General features: G+C 35.7%; 1 protein-coding gene across 5 annotated transcripts in view; it reads left to right on the forward strand.

The window, feature by feature from the left end:
- The window catches only part of LOC132115891 (cyclin-Y-like), a 61,925-nt gene that overhangs the window by 33,400 nt on the left and 2,004 nt on the right, over nt 1-26,521 (forward strand). Inside the window, exons 2-12 of one of the 5 annotated variants that reach the window (XR_009425577.1) lie at nt 10,356-10,430; nt 10,931-10,951; nt 14,408-14,442; nt 15,014-15,037; nt 15,369-15,472; nt 16,007-16,042; nt 16,385-16,442; nt 16,523-16,642; nt 21,512-21,678; nt 22,884-23,046; nt 24,092-24,545. Coding sequence is in view for 4 of the 5 variants with exons in the window: in XM_059524294.1 (XP_059380277.1) it covers nt 10,356-10,430; nt 10,931-10,951; nt 14,408-14,442; nt 15,014-15,037; nt 15,369-15,472; nt 16,007-16,042; nt 16,385-16,442; nt 16,523-16,642; nt 21,512-21,678; nt 22,884-23,046; nt 24,092-24,208 (920 nt within the window). In the remaining variant the exon portion in view is untranslated. Of the gene's footprint in view, nt 1-10,355; nt 10,431-10,930; nt 10,952-14,407; nt 14,443-15,013; nt 15,038-15,368; nt 15,473-16,006; nt 16,043-16,384; nt 16,443-16,522; nt 16,643-21,511; nt 21,679-22,883; nt 23,047-24,091; nt 24,737-26,521 lie in introns of those variants that run through there. The other 4 variants (XM_059524294.1, XM_059524296.1, XM_059524295.1 and 1 more) reach the window with 4 other exon arrangements.

The following is a 26,521-nucleotide window of genomic DNA, read 5'->3' on the forward strand; positions in this document are numbered from 1 at the left end:
ATATGGCATTTTTCAAATATCCGCAGCAGCCGATAAGTTTTTCTGCTTGGCCGATGTGTTCGAGACTTTTATTTTGAATTGCACACAGTGCTCACACTCTCTCTCTTGTTCGTCGTCGTTGTTAACAGTTCTGTCTAATATGGATCAAAGGCTGTCTAATAATCAGAACGGTTAAACAAAGGAATTAATTTATAAAGAATGTATTATAACGATTGCTTTTATATTAGGCCTACTAGTAGTAGAAAGGCAAACATAGTACTTTCTCTTTTGCCGTCAGCATTAAGCAAATATGCATTTATATAATTTAAACAAATCTTTAAATGTGTTCCTGTGGCTCAGTGGTATAGCATTGCATTAGCAGCACAAAGATTGTGGGTTTGATTCCCAGGGAACACATGTTAGGTAAAAAATGTTAGTCTGAATGCTCTGTAAGTCGCTTTGGATAAAAGCGTCTGCTAAATGCAAAAATGTAAATGTAAATGAATGACTAAGGAACATTGTGAATTGAATGATTTAAACTTTAAACTCATGATTTGAAAAAAAGTATCTTTATGCATTTACCCACTGTCATATTTATGTGAGTGTCCTGTTGGTTATAGTGTTTACTTTCTTTTTAATCATATTTTTATTAAATACTTATTTATTTGTGAAAAATACTGTCATCTAAAGTATAAGTATGTTTCTTTTACACATTTATTTTTTAATCCACTGTCAAATGATTTAAAATGTATTTAATATTAATAATAATAATTTAAAAAAATCATATCGCCTTTATATCGGCTATCGGCCTCCCTGCTTTCCAAGATATCGGCATTGGCATCAGCTGTCAAAAAACATTTATCGGTCGACCACTAAATATTATTGCAATTTAAAATACAAGTTTTCTATTTTAATATACTTTAAAATATAATTTATTCCTATGAAGCAGAGCTTAGTTTTCATCATTAAGTCTTCAGTCTTCAGTGTCACATGATCTTTCAGAAATCATTATAATATGCTGATTTATATTCGATGTTGGAAACAGTTGTGCTGCTTAATATTTATTATTATTATCATTATTATTATTTTTTTTTTGATGAACTGTGATACTTTTTTCAGGATTCTAAAAAAAATAAGAACACCGTTTATTTAAAATATCATTTTTGTGTTACAATTTACACTACTATTCAAAAGATTGCGGTCAGTAATTGTCTTTTTGTTTCAAAGAAATTAATACTTTTATTAAGCAAGGGTGTGTTAAATGGATACAACGTGTTTATATTGTATGAATTGATATAAATATTTATATTGTTAGAAAATATTTCAATTTTGAATAAATGCTGTTCTTTTAAAAAATATTTATCAAAGAATCAAAGAAAAAAGTACAACATTTCTAAAAAAAATAATAATAAATTAAGCAGTGCAACAGTTTCATTACTGATAATAAATCAGTATATAAGAATGATTTCTGAAGGATCAAGTGTCACTGAAGACTGGAGTAATGTCTGATGAAAATACAGTGCAGTGTCAGAGAAATAAATTATATTTTAGAAAATATTAAAGTAGGAAACTGATATTAGAAATTGTAGTAATATTTCACAATTTTATTATTATTATTATTATTATTATTATTATTTCTGATCAAATAAATACAGCCTTTATTTGAATAAGATACTCTGTTAAAAAAAAAAAATACAATCTTACTGATCCCAAACTTTGGAACAGCAGTGTTCATTCATTCATTCATTCATCCATTCATTAGACTTTTAAACCCCTCTTTTCATGCCATCTGCAAAGCTAAAATGGATGAGGTTTTGGCCCAATCTGTTGTACGGCCTTCCTTCAGTTTAGGACTTCCCAGACCATCACGTGTGCACACAATTGAGCCGTGTTTTCTTTTTCTACACCACACCATTGTTTACGCAACAGCTTTCAATGACCGCCGAAACATTATATCCAAAGAGAGGATATGATGTCGTCCCCTGAAAGGAATTGGGCTCACAGGAAGTGTGATTGGGGCATGTGGCAGGCCACAGATGGCACGTTCTCATCAGATAATGACTCAAAACAGAAATACCATCACCATCCAACTGTCTGTCCCATTATGCTTTGGGCACAAGGGCTGATTGAAGATGCAGACGCCATCTCACCGATTTTTTTTATCATATTTGATTTATTGACAGTCCTTGCACGCATGCACTGAAAGAACTCTTAGTGCAATGTAAAGTTTCAGTGCAGGATTACAGTGCGGAAACAGCACTCGTCTCGGTCTCTGTCACTTCCTGTAGTCTGAGGATGTTGTTTGCTGTTTGTGTTGAGTGGCCACCCTGTGTGTTTGTGCGTGTCCAGTTTAGCCTGTTGAGGACCACTGTCGTCATTCTGTGAACTAAAACTAAATCTACGAAGGGTTTTTGATCATTTAAATAAAGCTGAACTGAAATATTAATGATGTAAAACTTAAATCTAAAAATCTGACAATAAGAAATGTTTTAGCATGCTGATGGTAAGTGTTGTTATTGTTAACCGGAATTAAACCAAGTAAAGATTGATTTAGTTAATTGAAATTGAAAAGTAAAAAATGAATGTAAAATTTGAAGCCAAAAAAAAGAGAAATATTGCCAAGGGGACTATCTGAAGTAAAAGGCTTAAGCTGAAGAACTAGAAATAAATAAATTAATAAATGATTTAATGAAACTAAAATAAATATAAAAAACAAACAAAAAAAACGAGAACCTAATAAGAAGAACAGAAGCACGTAACAAAATGACTAAAACTTGAATTAAAATTAAAATCTAAAAATTAAAACAAGTTTTCAAATATTTACAATTCTATAACAGTTTATAAATAATAATGATTTGATCTTTTCAGTATTTTCTCTGAATCTGGCTCACAAAAAATAGTCTGAATGACTCACTAACTCAATCATCTGGTTACAACGGTTTAGATTCATTGTAATCGCATGGAAAATAAAGAACAGCACTGAATTTCAAGAAATTAATTGAAGCAATTGAAAATGAATTTTTATTTTTAAAATACACTTTTCCTTTAACAGCATCAAAGAGAAAGAAAGACAGAAAAGCAAATAATACTTTTTTTTTTTTTTTTTAGAAGTAACAAATGTTCCCGTTTCTGTTGGTTGACAGACATGTAGTCTCGCTCCAAACTCACACTATTTGAGTCAGTGTTGTTTTTAACGATTCAAATAAACAGATTGCGGTTTCATTCTGCGCCTGCAGTGCAGAAAAACACACTTCACCTTTATCTCTGATGATGGAGATGGATTGCTTTGTTGATGTTATGATGGGCTTCATTTTGTCTGTGCAGTTTTTCAGGCACATCTCATTTAGTTTCATTAACTGCCTACATCGTTTCCAGGGCTGGGAGGCAAATCAAGTTTTTCCTCTTGTACCAGCCAGGAGAAAACGAAATCAAGAAACAAAGTCCAATTTAAAGTTGCATTTCCTTTCTTCATGACAGGTATCCAAATGGAGTGCTCTGGCTATGATTTAATTGTAATATTGAATACTGAATGCTGTGCAGTATATACTACTAATAAACATACAGGGGCGTCATGCATTCATTATTTTGAGGGGGCACAAATTAATTCGGTTATGTTAGTGTAATCTGTTAATTATATGCAAAAAAACAGGCATTTTTTTACTTTAGTACCAGATATGTCATAAAATATTTTTAATAACATTACATATAATAAATACATTTTAAGTTACTAATACTAACTATAGGCTAACACACATGAAATGAGAGCAAAGATCATTTACATTATCAGAGAACATTATCATTGACTTAAGTTTACCCGGAGTTCAAGTGCTCTCCAAAACTCCCATCACAATCACTGAAACTGTTTACACTGTGAAATGAATTATGCACATCTGCTCTTTGTTGTGTCTGATGAGAGAATTAATTCGCTAGAGAGCAAAATTCAGTTAGCGAGCCAAACACTGGCATTTCAGTTACTTGTCTGAACGCCTCTGATTGGCCATTGCATTCATAAACTCAACAGAATAGTTCTGAGGTGCAGAAAACACCGGATCACGAGCTGATCGCATGAACAATGTGTGCGCTTCGCTTTGAAACACGCAGAAAAAAAAGGGATGTAGGGATTAAGCCATATTGTGCTTTCGGTTTTAGTTTATTTGACGTAAAATGTGCCAAATCATAATGGCTCAAAACAAATATATTTTAAAAACTTTTATTTTGCCCTGAAGACCTGCCGTTTCATATCGTCATGTTTCATACCTTTTTGATATATCGCGATATCAATAATACCGTTACACGTCGTGTGGCGCCACACCACATCAGCTAAAGACTGTCTACACTGGACACAACAAAGGGACCATTGAAAATCATTAGAAATTTGTGTCAGCACATCATAAATTAAACCAGTGGCAGTTTGCTGTCAGGGATTTGTGGTATCGCTCCGCGCCACATCCAGTGTAGATAACATCGCTGATTATAATGAGTTCTGTTGACTGATCTATTGTAGATCAGTGGTTCTGTAGTATTTTGTTGCACCACACAACTTGCATCCGGTGTAGACATAATGTTAGGAATCGTTAGTTGTTTTCCCTTACAAGGATTAGGGATGTAACAGTATGAATATTTCTTATCACGATTATAGTGACCAAAATTATCATGGTTATCAGTATTATCACGGTATTGTTAAAATATGCTGGAGATACAGATATATAAATCCCTTCACCAACAACATCAACAACAAATACAGTGACTTTTTGTTTGCATAATCACTAAAACAATAACATTACCAATGATATCTGGATTTTAAATTTAAATATTAAAGGATTAGCGAGCTACTGGATTCATGAATATTAATCAGGTTGTGTGCGTTTCGCTCAAACTGATTTGCTGAAATCAAAACGGACGATAATAGGTGAGCACATGCCAATGAGATTGCTGTTTGCGCATTAGCTCCGCCCACTACTGGAAAACCTTGCAGTTCTTAAAAGCTGAAAAAATCATAGGAACTCCGTTATTTTGACAGGAAAATACAACAAAGTATATTGTTTACATGTAGCGCGTCAATTCTGCATGTATGTAAGACTCTCTCGCTCTCTCTGCTCTCACCAAAGCGATGACGAGTGGTGCGCCTTTACAGTAGAGTTTACGGTACGTCAATCACAGGTACGCTGTGCATCCATTGAGATGAATGGAGAAATATCACAGATTGCTTGACGGAGAGTGAAACACTGAAGCCTTCAGTCAGAGAGTGTTCGGCGAGTGAACATATATCTGAGCTAAACTTATACTTAGCCTCCAACTCACACACTTGCGAGTAAAACCTGAGAATTTATTAGCCATTGGCTAATATTAGACATAAGTTAGTCGCCAGAGTAAAGATTTAGTCGCAATGTAGAGGGTTGGTTTGGTCTATTGGTCCGTGCAAAGCTACTGTCCTGGCATGCATTATACAGCATTCTTAGTTGGATGTGTGGATCCATGGGGATCATTTCTATTCTATTGTTATATATTGACTCGTCTATATGCAAAACCGCAAAGGAAAAACTTCAATTTTTCGTACATTTGCTGTTGTGTGAAAGTACCGTTAGCAATCTGCACTGAAATGGAGTTGATCATCTCTGTTGATGTTCACCGCTCTCTCACAGACTCTGTTAGTGAACAGTCAAGATTTGCAGAGAACGAGAAGCAGGCTGGTGTGTTGAGAGAGTTGAGTGAGTTCAGTGAGACGTCTGTCAGCATCAGCACAGAGCTCACTGAACACCTCCATTATGCTGCATGTGTTCTCACCCCCTGGAGACTTTAAAGTGCACAGAACTAAAAGTTAAGAAACGTTCTGGAAAAAACAAAGGTCTTCATAAAAGAGGAAGTACATATTTCACAACTTCCTTGAGTGGCTCATGTGACAAGTAGACTTTTCTGATCCTGTCATGTGGTTTTGTGTCAGTGTTTGGTATTGAGTGTAATGTGTGTGTGTGTGTGTGTATGCTGTGGGCATGATGCCTAGAAACTTTCCTGTCACCATGTTTCTGACACCAGCTGTGCCAAACAACACACACACACACACACACACACACACACTAGAATTTATTGTACAATTATCTTGCTCTTTTATTACTTTATTTTCAGTTTGTTGTTTTGGATATGCAAGTCTAACCAATATATATATATATATATATATATATATATATATATGTGTGTATGTATGTATGTTTTTATTTTAAGTCTTTTGATTTATTAAAAAAAAAACCTAATTATAAAAATGACATGAGAAGAGACAGTCGGCTGACTTGCACAGATCAGGTGGGATTTGTAGAGCGGATCCTTAGTTTCATCGTGTCGTAACACACTGTGTGGTGAATCTGGATGAGCTCGCTGTCATTCATACATCCGCATAGAGTTGTCACGGTACCAAAATTTTAGTATTCGGTACCGATACCAGTGAAAATCCACGGTTCTCGGTACCAATTTCGGTACCAAAGCAAAACACAAAAATATGCTAATTAAAAAAAAATAACTTTTTAGCACTAAAAATAAAACCAATGCCATTCTTTATACTTATTTACAGTTGTGTTTAAAGTTTTTCTACAAGTTATATAATTATGAAAAACAGTAAACAAGTTTCCACACAAATTTAATTTGTCTTTTAATTTATGAAATCTAAACATTTTATTTTTGGTAAATAAAGGGAATTTGCTATTAAAATTAAAACATGGAAGAAATATTGTGATTTATTTCTTTAAAAAAATAAAGTTTTATTATTTTTTTTCAACAGTAGCAGTATCACATACATTTTACTAAATAATAGTAATATTTCTAGCACAATGCCTTTATGTAAAAATTAACTTTTAGGCCTAATGAATGCATATTTGTCATTTGAGTATTGATAATACTACTACTAATTCTACTATCATACTAATGTATATACAATGCACTATAAATTGATGAGCTGCTGGGCTCATGAATATTAATCACGTTGTCTGCGTTCGGTCAAAATGATTTGCTGAAATCAAAACAGGGACGGCAAGAGATTAGCGCCAGCCAATGAAATTGCCATTTGCGCATTAGCTCCGCCCACTACCGGAGAAACCGATATGTCTTCTGCTTGTTCGAAAATGAATGAATAATTCTTAATTAACTCCATTATTTTGACAGGAGAAGACAACAAAGAATAGTTTACATATAGCGTGTCGATTCAGCGTGGTAAGAAAAGATCGCTTGATGGAGAGAGAGAACTCTGAAGCTCAGATGCTGAAATTAATGGAAGCGGCATGCGCTTCAGTCTATGTAGTAAACAAACCCGCACGTCTCTGCCATTCATTAATTCACACAGAGACGCGCAGAACACGGATTCATATTTCAAACAACTTTTGCGGCTTAACATTTACAGATACTGGTCCATCTGGAGATTTGATTTGATTAATTTATGCTTTGAAAAATTCCATGACTGTCCATATTAAAATGTAAGTTTCATTTTCATGACTGGATTTTGAGATTCCGTCCTCGTTTTCTGCTTCGCGGAAATCATAGCGCTGAACCGGGTTTGAACGGGACCTCGGTACTACCGGTACTTAAAGAAACCTGGTACCGTGACATTTAAATTTTTTTAGTACCGAAGTACCGGGTCTTTTGACAACACTACATCCGCATGGATTTCTTTCACAGGACAGCAGCACGAGCAGATTTCACATCAGTCTCTGATCATGTGATTCACTGATGCTCTGTTCCTGCCGTCCTCAAGGCCCTTCAACACCACTGCAGTGTCGGTCTCTTACAGGAAGACTTATATGCTTATTCTCGTCTGATCATATTACTATTAGTAGTGTTCTCGCCTTAAAGGGCCTTTAAGCTAGTGCACACTGGTTTTGCCCATGAGTGAATTTTGGGAAGGTTTCAGTCTTGACTGCATGAGGTTTGTTTTAGTAAAATGTTATATTGTTGTTTATAGAGTAACATTATGTAGTGTTATTTCTGATTATATCAGAAATTATTATTGTATGTTATTGTTATTTTTTGTTAGCTATTTTGGTTTTATTTTTTTAGACAACTTTCTGGCAAAAATGTGGGTATCATAAAAATAATATACTATCAGTTTTTTTATGGTATGCTTATATTGATCACCCCTTACTGCAAATGTAGAAAAAAATGTGATTGTGTCGGCATAGTCAGGTGTCTGGAGTTCAGGAAGCTCTTTTTCCAAGCAAACCAAAGCATCTGTCTGATTCTGCACAAATCATCTTCCATACACATAGTAGATGGATCCCATGATGCATTAGTGAGCAGACATTGGCCATTCTCTTCATGTGGCTTTGCTTTTCTCTGTTTCTGGAGTGTGTTCTCTCACTCACACACACACACACACACACACACACACACACAGTGCAGTGCGGAATGCAAGCCTGTACTGAGCTTGGCTGCCCTCATTCATCCTCATGTTTTATTAGCATATGCAATATTCGAATCAAATATTAATTGTATTACTTAAATAATACAATAACTCAAATAACTTTATTTAAATTTGATTAAACCATTAAAAAAAGGAATTCTGAGCTTGGTTTTAAATTAATAATAGTTATAATAATATAACTATTTAATAATTAATAAATAAATAGGGTGCTAAACATTTTTGCACATGCTTTAAAGATGTTATTGGCTGTGTGAAAGCTGTGGTGTGTCCTGAGTGTGAGGAAGTGCTGGGCTGATCAGATCAGACCCCCTCTGAACACTCGAGACCCTCTTCACAATATACACAGGGCGGGTCACAGGAAGAGAGGAAATGACTCAATCCCATGGAAAACTCTACTGTTACCACACACTCTGCCATGAGTGTGCACATTCTTTCAATAAGACACATTAATGTTAAAGCGTATGTGTCCAGCTTCCCTGAGACCGGCAGCACATTCACCGTTCTCTGCTGGCCTTTCCTGTTTTCATCCATCTTCCAGGTCTCTCTCCCACACTGCTCCATCTTTTATTAATCAGTTTTCCTCCTCACCCCAGAGTGCTCCATGCATCTCACGGTCGAGAATCCTTTGAGATTCAAGTGGCTCTTCCGCATAAAAGATGCTGCTTCAAAAGACTGTGAACACAATGCAGCGGCCGTTTCTGAGCCAGCTTTCACTGTCAGTGGTTTGTTAGATTTCACAAATCTCAGCGCACATGATGAGGCTGACACCTGACCACTGCAGATGGAAATAGAGATGGTGTGCTTTAGGATCGGCTGTTTCGGGTTTAGAGGCTGTGAACTCGGGGCTCCTAGTTTCCCGCTCAGGGTGTGTGCCTTAGCTCTTTCCTCTGATGACATCATACGTGTGTCTGTGTGTGTGTGTGTTCAGTGTCGGGATTTGTGGGAAATCTGATCAGAAGGAAAGTTTCAAGTCTCTGTATTTATGATGAGAAAAAATAATAATAATAAAATAATTTTATATATATATATATATATATAGTGAATTTTATACATTTTATACGTGGCCTGAAGGTCACGGTTGTAAAATTAAATTAAATTTAAATTCATGTCTCTCTGTTGATGATGACTTGAGTATTGGTGGTAGACAAAATAAATAAATAAATATTACTATAAGCTAAATACAAATATAAAAGCAAACACACTATGTATTTAAAATGAAATAAAAACTAATGGTGGAGTAAGGGTTGTAGTGGAACTGTTCTTGGATCCCACAGTCGCTGGGTCTGCCCCCTAGTGTTGGCATAATCACATAACATGGTTAGAACATACTATTTTTACAGTGTTTATGCTGTGCACAGAATAGACATTTTCATTATGAAATGGTGATTAAAATACATCAAACGCAATTGATTTTTCCTACACAGTAGTACAGTGGTGTGACCGTATCAGACGATATAATATTATTATTATTTTAATTATTATTATTTTCGCATAACATCTATATAAAAGAGTCGTAATAAAATAAAAATCTAAATATAACATTATTTAGTTATATTAGATTAATTAGCTTGATTCTTGCTTTGGCAATCAACTGAAATCTATTTTAAATTGAAGGACTTAACATAACTAAAAATTACTGCTGAATATATTTAAAAAATGTCAAAATCACATAAGAATTAGCAAAGCGTAAATTCAATAGAAATTAGAAAAAAATTCAAGAAATTCTGAATAATAATACATATTGTAATAGTATATACATTCTACGTAAAAGAAACTGTTCTTAACACAGTCAAGATATTTCTTTCACATATCTCCGTATGCTATGTGTTTGTGTTTTGGCTCGCCATGAGTAAATGATTTCCATCATTCTGTCAGAAATATAAGATTCTTTTTTGGGCTGTTGTAATAATACTAGAATAGTGACTGAAGCCTTACTCTTAAATAATAAATCGTCTTTCTCTTTTTCTCTCCTCAGAGCTCAACATGGAGTACAATCCTTCGGACCACCCGCGCGCCAGCACCATCTTTCTCAGCAAGTCTCAGACAGACGGTGAGAGACTCCATGTCTTCTGACTCACAGGATGAGTGGGACGGTCTCCCCTTAAGCTTGAATGCTGGAGGGGAACGTTAATTAAAACGAAACGGCAGTCAGGACTGCTTCGGTCTGATCCAAACGAATCAGGAGGCGACCGCACAGATGGCCCTGACTTAGTCAGACCAAACATCCCCTCCTCGGAGAAGACTTTAATAATAGTTTGATTTAACACGATACCCCTGGGTGATGATACTTTAACTGTCAGCTCTTCTCAGTGGGGGATATTTCTACCCAGGCTAATCATATGATATTTGTCTGGTTTCTCAGAGAATTGTTAGCGTAACGTTTTGTGACTCTGGTCTCTCAGACGTCTTGTGATTCTAGCGACAGTATAAAGGAGGAATTCAGTGATATAAACTAAATTAGTGGAGTATGAACTGTAGAGTCAAGAATAAGTAAATCCCAGCCTTGTTATCCATGCTCCGATTTAATTTAGAAACCTTTTTGTTTTTCAGTTATTTTACCCAACAAGAAAGGTACGTTTGATCTCAGCCTGTTTGTTAGTCTGCTGCTGTGTTGTGTTGAAGCTTTATAGATTCAAAATGTCTTTAGTTTGAATTTATGTTGCAAGCTGTTATTTGTTCAGGAATCTTCTTCGAAGCGTTAGCTTGTTAAGCTACAAGCTACTTCATTTAACTGCACCGAAGCTACACTTTTGTAGTTAGCTATGCTAAAAGCTAACCAAAAGAAGCTAATTATATTGCAGCTGCTTAATGGGGCAACAGATTAATATCATTAAATAAAACCACAGTGGTATTTTCAGACATTTACACACAGTTTAGAGTCATTAAGGGGGTAATGCATGTTGACAATGTCTGTGAATCTGTCCCATTTTTCTGGTTGTGCAGCTGTTTGTTTAGATTCATGTACACTTTTCTGTCATCTGTAGGTCTCTAGTGCTGTAGTTTAAATTAATAGGTATGATATTGATGAAAAATAGTCAAACTGCTAATATGTGAGAATAAACGGAGTCATACACTAGCTTTCACATTTGTGTGTGTGTGAGGGGCTCCAGGGACTTTGATAAAAATGTCTATCTCACATGACCGCACACACTATGCTTCTTCACTTTAACCTGCAGTCTCAGTTTGGGTCAGGCTTTTAGCACATTACCTGTCAGTCAAAGTAACTGGCCCCGCCCACAGATACAGTAGTGATAGTAAAATATGAAATGCAGTTTAGTCATTGTGGTAAGGTGAATCATTTGAGTGCTAATTGAAATTATCTTATGGGTAAGATGTCTCAGTGGTCTCTTTTGTTCAAACTACCAGACAAACCAAAACGACATCAAAGAAAAAAGATGTGCTTGAACACACCGTAAATAGCATCGGGTACTGTTGTAAATGAAATTCAAAAAATCGAAAACAAAAATTCGGTGCCGGTACCCAACTGGGCCTTTTTCCGGTACTTTTCCTCTCGGTGTAATAACAGAAACATTTATTTAATTGAAAACTAAAAAATAAGTCCAAACCTTTCAATTTCAGCTTTTTCTTATTTATTCAGAAAATTTACACACTAGACAAACTAATTCTGTTAAAAATAATAATATTCCAAAATTTCACTGGGTTTAGTATAATTAATTGATTATTTTGCGTTATGGGTTTGATGAAGTGTGCTAAAAAAAAAACATTTTTCAAAGTTTTCGAAACTTACAGCCTAATCAGTTTGTACGTAAAGAAATTAATGAATTCATTAACTCATCCTAAAATTGAGTTTTGGACTGGCAAACTACTACTTTGCAGCCGATTCCCAATGGATTTAGAGGACAATTACTCCTAGTCGCCCCGTCATTTAAAAAAACATGTTAATTGTGAGTGTGAAAAGTGTAAAGGTATCGTCTATTTGGGGAGGTGCTCACACAGTTAGCGGAGGTTCATGAAGCGTAGCCAGACAAAAGTATAAACAAGGTGTTTGCACACTGGACGAAAAGCGCAGCGCTGCACCATGTTCACTTCAAGAATGAATAAAGTTGTGTTGATTCGTTTTTGAAAAAACTGAGCGAACGGAAAGAGATGGCTCTCTATATAAAGCATACGGACTGTATTAGCGTCATAGAAAGACAAACATTTTGCTGAAAACGCACAATACATCCACATAGGATGAAGTCATTATTTAAATATTGTACCAATATAATGTGATTTTATGGAAAACTATGTGAGTGGTGTGGCAGGATTTTGAACCGTCTCTGCCAGTGTGAAAACACTCATAGAAAACAATGTGTTCAAATTTTAAAAGACGTATCGTGGCACAGTGCTTCTGTGTGTGACCCCCTTTACCCTCATGCCCAGATGCATTCCGAAATTTGGCAGTCTGGAAATTTGATTAATTTAATGCGAATTTGTACTCTGTAGTACCAATATAATTCGGTTGGTGCTCTTAAAAGTACCAAGATTGTTACCCATAAACGCAAATACTACAGATTTTATGCATGAGAGGAAATAACTCTCCATACCAGCAGAGGGCAGTAGTCTGTATTCATCATTTAAAAAGAGAAACCTAAATGGCTAGGATTGCGGATATACAAAGCATCACTTACCATTTTCACACTTGCTTTCGTCGTTTGTTTTTCCTTCTCATGCTGTGTTTCACTAATTTGAACACCCAATCAGATTCTCTCTCACCAACGGGCTCAGCCAACAATTCAGCATGTTCCGTAATCTGAAAATCTGTCAACTTTGTACCGACTGTTACCTAAACTAGGCTGACAGACATTGGCCAGCAGCCAACTGTTGGCTTGATGTCACAGACTTCTATGTGTACTTCTATATGTAAATTACCTCTTTATGTTTGGTTAACCTCATCAAGACAGATACTGATCTATAAATATTCATGGGATTAAATGTTTATGCTCATTGTTCTAATCTTAATGCCACAATCTAAAGATTGCTTTTGTGTTTTAAAGAAGCTTTTGAGAATGTAACAGTATGTATACTTAGTAGTATGTATGTGCTCATTAAACATTGTTCCTCAGAGACCAATGATGGCAAATAAATAGAAAGGTTTATGAAGCTTTTAGAGAGCAAACAACATTTGAAAGTATTAACTCTTGGCAAACATCACCAGCACAGTTTAATAGGTTGTGCAACTGCTGCATGATCATTTTAGTAAAACTTTACTAATTAGTTTAGCTAAATTGTAGCCACAAATAAAAATGTTCCCTCATTTTGAATTCATTAAAATTAAGGCACATATTAGTACAACATGGTCATGATGTAGTAAAATAAGGGAACAAATTTAGTCTTCAAAATTAATTCTTAATTTATCTAAATAAATAAATTAATTAAGTAGGAAACTGATTCTTTATTCGAGGACACAATGGATTTTTTTCTGAATATCATGTGCATGGCTCCATAGTTAAGAGAGTACACAACTCTTGCTTAAATGCCTATAACAAAATTTTTATCGCTTATAACTTATGGAGAGAAATAGTGCAGACACTGTACAATGATGAAGCATCTTAGCATGCATATGTCGAGCACCTTCAAACACGTGCAAAATAAATAAATAAATAAAATAAAAATTGATTACTTTGAAAGAGTATGTCTTCGGCTGTGCACAATCAGTAACTGTTTGCATCAAAGCTGAAGTATACTTTGGGTTAATTGGGTATTTCTTGGCTAGAATAACCCCCAAATTGGACCAGACTTCATGCTGATAGTCAAAGATCTTTCTAAGAGACTAACCTGCAATATTATTCTAGAGAAATATTAGGGACAAATTAATTAAAGCACATTTTCTTTTTTTTCTTTTTTCATTTACCCGCCCCCCAAACTGTTAATGAAATACTGTCCAACAGTTTAAGACCTCAGATTGTTAGAAACATCCTTCTTGATATTACTGATATTACTTTAACTGTGGCCCTTGTCTTTTTGTCTCTCTCTAATGAACTGTAGTGACTGCTAGAGTTACTAACTATGCATTTCTTTTTACAGTTCGGGAAAAACGGAAAAGTCTGTACGTCAACCATGTAAGTAGCAGCGGCCATGACATCAGTGGACATTTATTTTCTGTTTCTCATAATGCTTGTGTCTGTGATGAAGATGTCTCCCCACGTGTCACAACACCCACAGAACTAATCAAATCCCACATGGGAATGCAGGAACCAGTGTGGCATGAGTCTCTGAGCTTGTGTTGCATCATTAACAGCATTGCTTTTCTGTTCTACGCTTGTGCATTCTATGTAATTGTTGTAAAGAAGGTTCACCCAAAAATAACAATTTGCTGAAAATTTACCCTCATGCCATCCAAAACGAAGAAGGGTTTGTTTCTTCATTGGAATGAATTTGGAGAAATATAGCATTACATCACTTGCCCATCAATGGATCTTCGTCAGTGAATGGGTGCCAACAAAGTCATCTACATCTTGGATGGTCTGAGGTTGGCTACATTTTCAGTGAATTTTCATTTTTAGGGGGACTATTCCTTTAATATGCATGACTTAATTTTCTTCATTTCATTACCGCATGCTATTCATACACGATTTGCAATGAATAGCTTATGTTTTGTTCCTATTTTAACGTCTTCTATTACTTTGCAAGTTAACACACATTGCGGAGTCAAAGGTAAATATTTGCTCATTGCTCTGTTTACTTCCCTTAAACTGTGATATTGTGTCTCTTTTGACATTGTAATGATTTATTTGCATTGTTAATGTTGCTTATCAGTTTGAAATCTTGCATAATACATTGCTGTGTTTATATTGTAATGGATTGGGATTCTAACCCACACACACACATTAAGTGAGAATCACTCTCAGGTATGAATGAGATGATAATGGCTTCTCTGGGACCGCAGGTGGCATCATTTTCAGCCCATTTGCTAAAAGTGTGTGTTTATAACTGTTTGAATATAACTGATATTCTAATTTGCACTCTGTGTGTCCTTGTCTTTCAGCAACATCCATCTGGCCCAATGAGACGCAAGTACAGCTCCTGTTCAACGATCTTCCTGGATGACAGCACCGTTAGCCAACCCAACCTCAAACACACTATTAAATGGTACTGATTGAAAAGTTTATGATTGGTTTATGACAGATAATTAAACATATATATGTGCAAAGAAAATTGTATTTCCAAAAGCATGGCTGGAGCCTTCGGAAATTGGACCTTACAACTTGTTAATTTACAGTGTTGGGTCTAATTAGTTACTGTAATTTAATACATTTTCCCCTTGAAAAGTTAAAGTGAGGGATTACTCTTTATTTATTTTTTATTCTGTAATTTAATTTGCAAAGAACCCTTTCCATTTTAAACGAGGCTCCTTGTTGCATTGATTTATCCAGGAATAGTTTTTGAATGACACTTTGCATCATACATACTGTAGTATGTTTTTGAGTCCATATTATTCACTGATCTGCTGAGTGATAAAAAGAACAGCATATTCTTTCATATGCACATAGCAAAGTGTGCGAGGACAATGCAATAGCAGCGCAATACTAAAGACAACTTCTCCTTCAGCTTGAATTTATTTGATGCTTTATCATGTTGACTACCGTTATATCAACTTCTTTCTGCTATTTCTTCTGTTTGCAGTGTTGCCCTCGCAATATACTACCACATAAAGAACAGGTATGTTTTTCATTTCTCTCTGCAGAGAGATATATCTCCCTACCTACCAACCATACTTTTATATCGTCTTTTTCTCTGTCTCTGGCTCTATTTTAAAACTGTAATACCATATAAACTCTCGATGCGTTATATAACCTTCAGACTCCAAGGCTTCAGAACTGCTGAGATATAACTTTTAGACAAGGTTCTGGCAACATTGAAAATTTATCACCGCCTAAAATCCCATAGACTTTAATTGAGGGGGTGAACCTTCCTGGTTCTTTAATTCTTTATACAGTATGAATACAGTGTAGAATAAGTATCAGTCTTCCCATATATAATTCCAATTCACCCTTCTTTCAGAAATGTGGATGGGCGAATGCTGTTAGACATTTTTGATGAAAAACTTCATCCGCTTTCAGTAAGTGTTTCGTTTCTGCAGCTCATTTATAAGACATCTAGTTACAAGTTTGAACGTCTTAAAACTTCCTCTTCCCACAGAAATCAGAGGTGCCGTCAGACTATGACAAGCACGACCCAGAACAGAAACAGATCTACAGATTCCTTCGTACGCTCTTCAGTGCCGCCCAGCTCACGGCTGAGTGTGCCGTAGTTACTCTGGTGAGTGAAAGGTCATGTGACTGGATGGCAGACAAATGAAAGTTCGTCTGTGTCTTTTTGGATTGGCTGGTAACAAGTTAAAATAGGGTTTACCAACAGTGAAGTGGATTTACCATCACTCAGGTGAAAATGGGTGTCATATTTAGCACTTTATTCGTGGGCACTAAGCCCAGCAGCTGTCTGAGTGTCACCGTTCCTCCTCTATGATGAAATCCTTCTTTTGAAGCCTCATCCCTTCTCACTTCTCCAACCAAATACCTTCATGAGCTGTCATTAAACAAGTTGTAGACATACAAGGGGCTGTGAATGCTTGAAAAGGGCTTAAGTGTGTGTGTGTGTTTAATAGGGTTTTAATCTGTACTTACAATCCAATGGAAATGTTGTTCTCATCTGATGTATTGCAAATAAAAAAGAAAGGCAAGAGTGTCGTTAAAATTCTAAGCTACAATCTAATTGGTTTTAATCAATTTATTATCTTTTTAAATGACTGACATATCTGACCTAAAAATAAACATAGATATCCCTATGATTACTATTATTACTTGTAAAAACCTTTCTCATAAACTGTTGCACTTATTATTATTATTATAGTACCATATTAGTATTATAGTACTTATAGTCAAAATCTGAATTGAGTGAGTTGAGTGCAGTTTTAGTGTAGATATTTTGTATGAGTTTGGGATCGGTGTTGTGTTATCTGTACACTGATAGACTTCTCAGATAGACAGATTGTTTGTGTTTCTTTGTTTCTAAATGTAGATTGAGACTAATTTAGCCTGTCCCTTGACCTGTAGGGGGTAACAGGTGCGGAGATGCTGGTAAAAGCTGATTGGCTGTTGCTGGTTGCTTCAGTTATTGAAAGGAAACTATGAGTCACTGCACACAGTGAACTTCATGGGAGACTGATTGACTTGAAAAATACACTATCAAATAGGGATGCGCTGTAAATAATCGCCCGATATTCAATGCACATCTTGTCAGTAATGCCGGTTCTGTAATCAGCGGTAAATCTCTACACATGTGTGATTTCACGTGGAGCAGCATTTACTACACAGAGCCGTTGTTCACTGACAAAATAATTAAATAATACAATTATTATTCAGTACTATTAGTAATATATCTCCCTATTTATCATGACAACAAAATAGTTTTTTATTGTTAACTAAAACTAAATCATTTTTATTACTTATAATAAAGCTGTATTTCATTTGGAAATCAAGGTCCTAGAGTCTGGAGGAAGGGTGGAGAAGCTCAAAGCCCAAGTTGCTTGAAGTCCAGTGTTAAGTTTCCACAGTCTGTGATTATTTGGGGTGCAATGTCATCACAATTAAAAGAACCAAAGACTTCTTTTCTTCAGACTTCAGTCTGTGTGCATTGAATTTATTTAATACACGAGTTTCACAATTGGAGCTGAATTACTGAAAGAAATGATCTTTTCCACGACATTCTGATTTATTGAGAAGCACCTGTAACTGTTTCCCTGTTAACATCACAACACAAAGCTGCACAGCACTGAACTTCGAACGTGCAGTGCTCATGTTTATTTAATGGTATCATAACGTTACCATTTTTAAGTTTAATCATCACATGCAGCCATATCGCAATTCTGCTCTTTCCGTCCCCAAATTTAAGACCTCTTGAAATCATAATTAAGACTTTCCTGTACAATTTAAGACTTTTTTAAGACCAGTCGAAACCCTGTTAATGTTACCTTGGCATCAAAATAAAATACATTTAAGCTTAAGTACTGCAGTTTCTAAAACTAAATCAAAACTGAAATGACGCAAAACATAAATATATATTTAAAAACATTAATAATAAAAATGACAAAAGCACATAAAAATGACACTGAAAATAAAATCTAAAAATATTCCAAAATTTAATAAATATGAATAATTTAATAGTATATAATTAACCCTTATATAACACTTTATGGTAATTTGCCCTCTTAAAATGTTTATGACTGAATTATGTTTTCATAGCTCTACTCTGGTTAATGGTTTCTATTAGGCTGCTGACCAATGTCCCTGGAGAGTTTTTGTAGGTTGTTGATTTATCAATTGTAGGTGTGTCATCTTTCCCCATTTGCTGACACTTGTTCATCTTGAACAGCGTTGAGGAGATTAGCTCACAAACATACTCTCATAAGCACATATTTAATGCACAGCTGCCCACGGGTGAGCCGGAGCCCCCCGGTGCAGTGGAAGCAATTAAACGTGTGATTTCTGTCTTACACTTTGTACAAACAAAATTGAGCTCTTATTAGATTTCTTTCCCACTGTGAGAAAACTAATATTATTTGACATTGTTGTCCCCAATTTGTGTGTGTGTGTGTGTGTATGTGCATTTGCGCTGCTTAGTGCTTCTACCTTTCTTTTTTTTTTTTGCATCGCATTGCATACATCATGCGTTTTTCATTACATAAGGCCTTCTTTGTTCGCCTACATCCATCAGCAGTGTTTATGAATGCTTAAGACGCCCATGGCTATAGCATAATGTCTCACTCCACGTCAACAGAGCACAGATTTACAAGTCTACCACTCAATAAAGTAATGTTTATAACTTTCCTTTAGAAGTACACAAATAAATATTATTGGAGTTACTTAAGAAGCCAACACTTTTGCTAGTGATCAAACTCATTTTTTTGCCATTAAATATATCAGTTGCTTTTGTCATGTTACTTGTCCAACAGACAGGAAAAGTACCTAGAATCATGTAGCATGTTAAAAAGAGGTATGAATATTTTTTCATAATGCATTTCTAAAGCAACAATCTTTAAGCCTGGAACACACCAAGCCGACACCGACGAACTAGCGCTGATGAAAGCCAACTGTGTTGTCGCCTCGCGTCGGGGTAAAAAGCTGCACTTGAACACACGAGAGAACTACTGCCGACTGTTAGGTAGAATGCGCGTTCTGCGCCTGCGTGTAAATGAGACAACTGTCTATTTCTGCAGATATATTCGTCATTCAAAAAGGCAAACTGACGCTGCCGGCTGAAGTTATACAAACCGTAAACGAAGCAGCGCGTGCTTACTGTTTTGAATATTAATCCTGGTAAACACTTTCTTTATTCCACTCCTCTCGTGTTAATATTGAAATATTCGCCAAGGAACAATCAGGTAAGATGACATATCATTAGAACAGCCTCTATCTGTACCGTTTTGACTTTGCTCGCTGTTTTGCTATTATTCTCGTCCACTGACTCGTTCACTAAGCTGAACAGCCAATCAGAGTTCCCTCTTTCACCGACGGCCCGACGCCGATTCAACATGTCGAATCGGCAGAAGAAAAGCCGACTAGGACCAATTTCAGCCTACGGTGCGGTACACACTGAAGAAACTTAGTCGGCCGACGCACAAAAACTGCCCGACGGCCGACCGTCGGCTTGGTGTGTTCCAGGCTTTGAAGTGTTAAAACAGAACTAAATGCTCTGTAATCTACCTGTTCTCTTTCAAAATTTCTGTGGTGTCAGTAGACATGGAGAATTGATGTGCACCTCAGGAAGCAGTTTGATCAGAATATATTTTTCTCTCATCTTTATGATATAAAATTTAAATGCCTTAAGGTTTAGGGAAATAATATATACGTGTGATTTTGGAGTCAGTGGTACAGAGTGAGTTTTTGTTAGTCAAGTGTGTGTTTCTGCCTTATTTTTCAACAACCATGAAATACAGCAAAACTTCCAGAGCCAAGATTAGCCATAATTTTTTTCATACTGAAAAATAACTTTAAGCATAATCAAATCATTGCTTTCACATTCATTTGTATAATGCATTTTTGAAATGTAGATGTCAGAAAATGTTTGTTGCAATATTTCTTATTGGCTCCTTATGAACAGAATCTTAAATTTAATCTCAATGAGGCCCAGTGAGCAGTCACAGGTAACTGTGTCAAGGTGGTGAAGTGTTGGAGAAAAACCTTAAAGAGAACCAAACTAACCTAATCCAAATTTTTGTTCATATTTGCAAAGGGCAGCATGTATATTGAAAACAGCAGGGGGCCTAACACAGATCTGTGTGACACCCCATACGTACTAATGTTAGATTTGCTAGTTCCATGTTTAAACAAATTGGTAACAGTCCGTTCTAAACCAGCTTAAGGCAATGCAATTCTCTAATCAATGTTAGAGTATGATCATGATCAGTTCCTGTGGCTCCGTGGTAGAGCATTGCATTAGTAGTGCAATAGGTTGTGGGTTAAATTCCCAGGGAACACACATACTGGTAAGAAAAGAAAAAATGTATAGCCTGAATGCACTGTAATTCGCTTTGGTTAAAAGCGTCTGCTAAATGCATAAATGTAGATGTAAATCTATAGTGTCAAAAGCACTAAGCTCGAAGCTCTAGTAAAACTGGAGTGAAATGAAGTCTTGGTCATATACCAGACGCAACTCATTTGTAATTCTAAATGCAGTCTCTGGTCTATGATGGGCCCTGAAACCTGACTGAAATTCTTCATAAACTTTGTATTTACATAGCACTTACAACTTTTTTAAATGATTCATTGTTCATGTCCATAAAATTACTTTTCTATTAGTGCTGCTAAAACTGAATGGTGTTTGTTTGCCGTTTTTTTTACCAGTGAGGCATCAGGTGTTTTTGTTGGTTGGCTGAGCATGTGTGTCAGTTTGTCTTTCGGCATTCATGTCCCATGACCTACGTGTCAGTTTTGCAGTAACCACATATTTGCAGTGACGCTGCAGTAACCTTGCTCTAAAAACAGAAATGCTAGGGTCAGTCACCAGAATCTAAAAACAAACATTGGTTTCTTTAAATTTGACTTGATTGACAAGATGCTCATAATTGGCATATTAGTCAAATCTCTTTAATGTTTAACTTAAAATTAATGTACTTTCTTTCTCTGTCAGGTGTATCTGGAGAGATTATCAACATATGCAGAGATTGACATTTGTCCTGCTAACTGGAAGAGGATTGTTTTGGGTGCTATCTTGCTGGCATCAAAAGTGTGGGATGATCAGGCTGTATGGAATGTTGACTACTGCCAGATCCTCAAAGACATCACCGTTGAAGACATGTAAGTGTGTGTCTCTTGCACCGCTGAATTCAAGATGCTCTTAGGTGCAAGTAATTTAATACTGTATGTAGGAAAAAAAGCTACAGTGGCTTTGTCGGTTTTAACAACTTCCTTTTTTATTATTGATACTTTGCACCAATTTCCTTGGAAGCAACACGTATCTTGAACACAATTCTTTTGAAAACAAGATGAAAACGGTGCTTTACTCACTAAAGTTTTATGTAATATTCCAATGTTTCATACAAGTTAAATTCGCTATGGTGGATGGAAACAAAACTTCGCTGCTCAGCCTTTAAACATTTCTAAGATACATGCTGAATTACAGCTAACGTAAAACTTTCATGATGTAACAGATTCTGAATAATAAGCGAGATAATCACCTACAAATCAAACAGTAAGGAACAAGCATTATAAGGGTATGTTTTAATTTTATGTTGAACACAGAGGTTGGTGCCCTCCACAAATCATGTATTGTGGTATAATATTTACTTTATCTATTGGCAGCTTTTCTAAGGTTTTAAGAATAAATAGAACTGGTATGTACAATTTTTTATGATGTTCTTTAGAAAACTACATCCTAGAGACCTTAAGGTACCATATATAATATTCCAGAAAGCAAGGTACCAAGAAATTGAGCTGACACATATAAAGAGTGATACTTGAGACTTTCAGCATGTTGTCACATCTGCCCTTTCAACTCCTGCTGAGCACAGTTATTTTAAAAGCCGTCCTGACTAAAGATTCAGTGGAGGCGGCAGTCATATTGTCCTCAAAGCACACCACAAACAGCATGGAGGACCATAGAGTGTGGGTTTGTGGGTGTGTGTTGCCTTTTTATTGTCAGAGGCTTCACTGATAGCTATATTAAGCTGGTTGGTTTCTGCATGCATTGGAATAATTATGGGGTTGGTAGGAAGGGGTGACAATAGATTGTTTATTTTGAACTTTGAGGAGTTTCATCTGTACTAAGAAATTCAGGGTGAATAAAGTAAGATTTTTAATATGAACAGATGATCAGGGCTTGTCTTTTTCACGATTGAAGTTTTAAAATGAAAAGACATCGATTTTCATTGAAACATGCTAAATCAGAATTCCCTTGAATAGCTAAGCTGTCAAGATTTTCTTTTTGTTTATTTCCACCCAATGACAAATGTCAAAAGGAACATATGCAAAACTAATCATCTTTGCGTTCTCTCTCCCACCAGGAATGAGTTGGAGCGACAGTTTCTGGAGCTGCTGCAGTTCAATATTAATGTTCCATCAAGCGTCTACGCCAAGTACTATTTTGACTTGCGTTCACTTTCAGAGGCGAACAACCTCAACTTTCCCCTTGAGCCTCTCAGCAGAGACAAGGCCCAGAAACTTGAGGTGAGTGGTCGATACTACTCTAGATCATTAGCACACATTATATAGTTTAAGATATTTATCTCCGTTTGTCACTCAAGATCTCTTCATATCCCAGTATGTTGTGGTTTCTAGGTTTTCATGAGAAGTCCAATATTTCGGCAAATTGTAATACTGAATCTGTTAGCAATATTCCAGCAAGTTACAAAGAATATGGCAGTAAAACTTGAAGGCTTGATTTGGTCCAGCCTTCACTAAGAAGGGATATCATGACATGTTGTATTTGGTCCATTGGTTCAGTAGCAGCAGGCTGAGTAATTACCTCGGCTGTATCCCCATGTGTGCCTTATGCCAGCATTCAGCCTTAATGCTGCCCAATTACAGTCCTGACAAGACCAGGCCTATAATGATGTTAGTTAGTTCAGTTGTGTGTGTGTGTGCACAGTTGCCTTTGGTGGAGTAATAGCCCACATAGCCCATAGAGTCAGTGGTCTGTGGGTGGACAGCTCAATCAATCAAGTATGTGATCTAGTTCTTTCATGAGGACCCCTGCTTCCATCTTGCACTGGTCCTCTTTATACGCTCCCACACACAATCACCTGTCATCTCAAAATAATGGACACAAGTTGTATCTTGTCTAAAAAATGAAACTTTTTTCCCACTTATTCTTGGAGGTTGTGGTACTTGGAAATTTGGTTCTTGCATCAGAAAGTACAGGTTTGGCCCATACTTTTTCTGTGACACCTTCAGTTGTATCAGATTTATATATTATATGACATTTATAACTCTTATAAGTCAGCAGATAATGACTTACAAGTTAATAATAATATAAATGTAGAAAAAGAAAAGGGCCAAAAACAAAACCCTGGGGAACACCTTGAGTAAGATGAGCTTTGTGTTATTTCCACATTTGTGGATTTTATTTAATAAATAATTATAATAGTAACATTCTGGGCCTGAAAAAGTCAAGCCAAGGAATTTATAAAAGCTGTTGAAGTCATTAACATTTCTAAAATGATTTTTTTATACAAAATATAGAGTATTAAAATGTTTCTTGTGTTTCTAACAGGCGATCTCCAGGCTTTGTGACGACAAATATAAAGACTTGAGAAAAGGAGCCAAGAAGCACTCAGTGAGTGCAGATAACCTGACAGTGGTCAGATGGTCACCGGCCATCATATCCTAATAACGGTGGACATTGGGGACTTCCACGAGAGACTGAGAGAAAAAGACTGTCAGAAGAAGTGTTCTCTAAGAGGACACATATGTGCTTAGTAACTCCACAAGACTCTTGAGACAGAGGTTTTTGTTCTAAAGAGTGTCCTTGCTGGTCATACGGCTGCTGTATATACAAAACATCCACACAACGATCACTTTCCAGCCTGTGGCTTAGAGAAGAGAGGGGGTCACTGCTACTGCAGTTCAGAGGGAAAATGATATGTGAATATAAATGAGGGAGAAAGACGCCCAACGACTGGAACAGCATTCCAACAGCTCTGTGTCATACGTGTTTGCTATTCTAGGTGAGGACGTTTTCGTACTGTGTTAACTGATCTTGTATGGTTAGAAAAATTCCACCTGGATGCTCAAGGTTGTGTTGTATCATGATCAAGAGCCAAAATCAACCACTCCATTCCTTAAAGTATTTCTCTCCAAATAGCTGTGAGCTGATCAAACTATAAAATTACCACTGTTCTTACATAGTTACTTAACATTTTATAATAAAGATATCCTTAATGATGGTTAAAATTAGTCTAACAATGCAAATGAATGGGGAAATATACAATCTGGACCTCTTTATTTAGTCTGATTATTTTATTGTTTTGTTTTATTGTGTTTTTTTCCTTCTATTTGTTATACTCAAAGGCAGTTTGCGCCATTTAGTCTCATTGTAGAAGAGTCAAGGAAGCTGACTTTGTATTTTCAGAAGGAAAGTGGTGTGGTTTCCGTATGAAGTTCTTGGGACTTTTTCTTTTGAAACACAAGATTCAGTAATTGAATGTCTTGAAATAATTAGTTTCAATTTAAAATGTACAATGTCGAAATGGACTAAAATTGGAAGTTTTAAAACTGAAATGAAAGGTTTTCTTCTGCAAAGTCAACAATGACATTCCATCTTCAGTGATCATGAACGTGTTTATTCTTGTCACCAATTTAAATTTTAATAACCTCAACAAACACCAGATATACACATGCTGTGTCACTCATTTCCAATTCTCAAAGCAATACAATGTGCTTTCTATCTATTCCGTACAATACTTATTAGAAAGATTGGAGGTGATATTTGAAAGGCTCCTTGGGAACTCTCAGATAACATTGCGTTAAAATTGGTGCCCCAAAGTCAAAACACTTATTAAAGGTGAGGCTCCAAGTGCCACTGCGATACAAATGTTCAGACTGATTGCAGAGTTTTATTTCTCAATTATGATGCGTTAAACAGGAGACTAAATTGAATTGGTGAGAAAGAGGAATTCCTGCTGTATCCACTGCCATCACCTGCAGTGCCTGCATTTAGCGGGAAAATGACCTTAGATGTAGAATATGAAATTAATCATTTTATTTTTCTCTTCTCATTAAGACAGCAAAATATGTTTTGGTACTGCTGTCAAACGATTAATCGCATCAACAAAATAATATTTTTTTCTGTGGATATTCATTATGCACACATACAGTATAAATTAAAAAAAAATTACATGTATTTACATGTCTATATTTATATTCAAGTTATGTTATAACTTAATACATTTAATTTAGAAAATAACATTTCTCTGAAATAAATTCATGCATGTGTGTGTGTGTATTTATATATTCATGATAAATATACACAGTGCACATATAATGTAAACAAAAACTTTTATTTTGAATGTGATTAATTGTTTGACAGCACTAGATTTTAGACAGCAGAATTAGTTTTAAAATCAATTCTTCCCAATTCAAAGCAAGTGTTATGTCATTAGATGTATGTGTGAAAATGATTCCTTATGATATCTGTTGAGAGGAACTGAGAAATTTTCATTTGTGAGACTTCACTCTGAAACACCTTGAAAATTAGAACTTCCAAACGTCTTTTGTATATTGTACATACTCAAAGAAAATTTAATTATGATCTTCAGATATTTATATGTGACCAGTGTTTACTTTTGTTAATTCCTTAATTCTGGATAAAAACAAGAAACAAATATAATTATGTCAGTTGTTTTATCAGGAATACGTACATCTGTCATTGATGTGTTTTTTTTTTTTCTTCTGTCCTCAGTTATATTTCCAGTTAAGTTTAACCTTTTTTTCTGCATCACAAAAGTGACAGCAATTTAACAATGTTTTGTTGATAGGAATGTAATTCTGCAATAGATTTTTTTTTTTTTTTACTTTAGCAGCAATGAAAACAGCAATTTATTTTATTAGTAATTGCTTCACATGGCATCAAAATTGCCTTTTTTTTCAAGCAGTATGTTTATTCAGTATGTGTTTTTTCTTCTAGGTATTTTATCTCCAATGC

This window comes from Carassius carassius, chromosome 35 (genome assembly GCF_963082965.1).
Source record: "Carassius carassius chromosome 35, fCarCar2.1, whole genome shotgun sequence".
Lineage (NCBI taxonomy): Eukaryota > Metazoa > Chordata > Actinopteri > Cypriniformes > Cyprinidae > Carassius > Carassius carassius.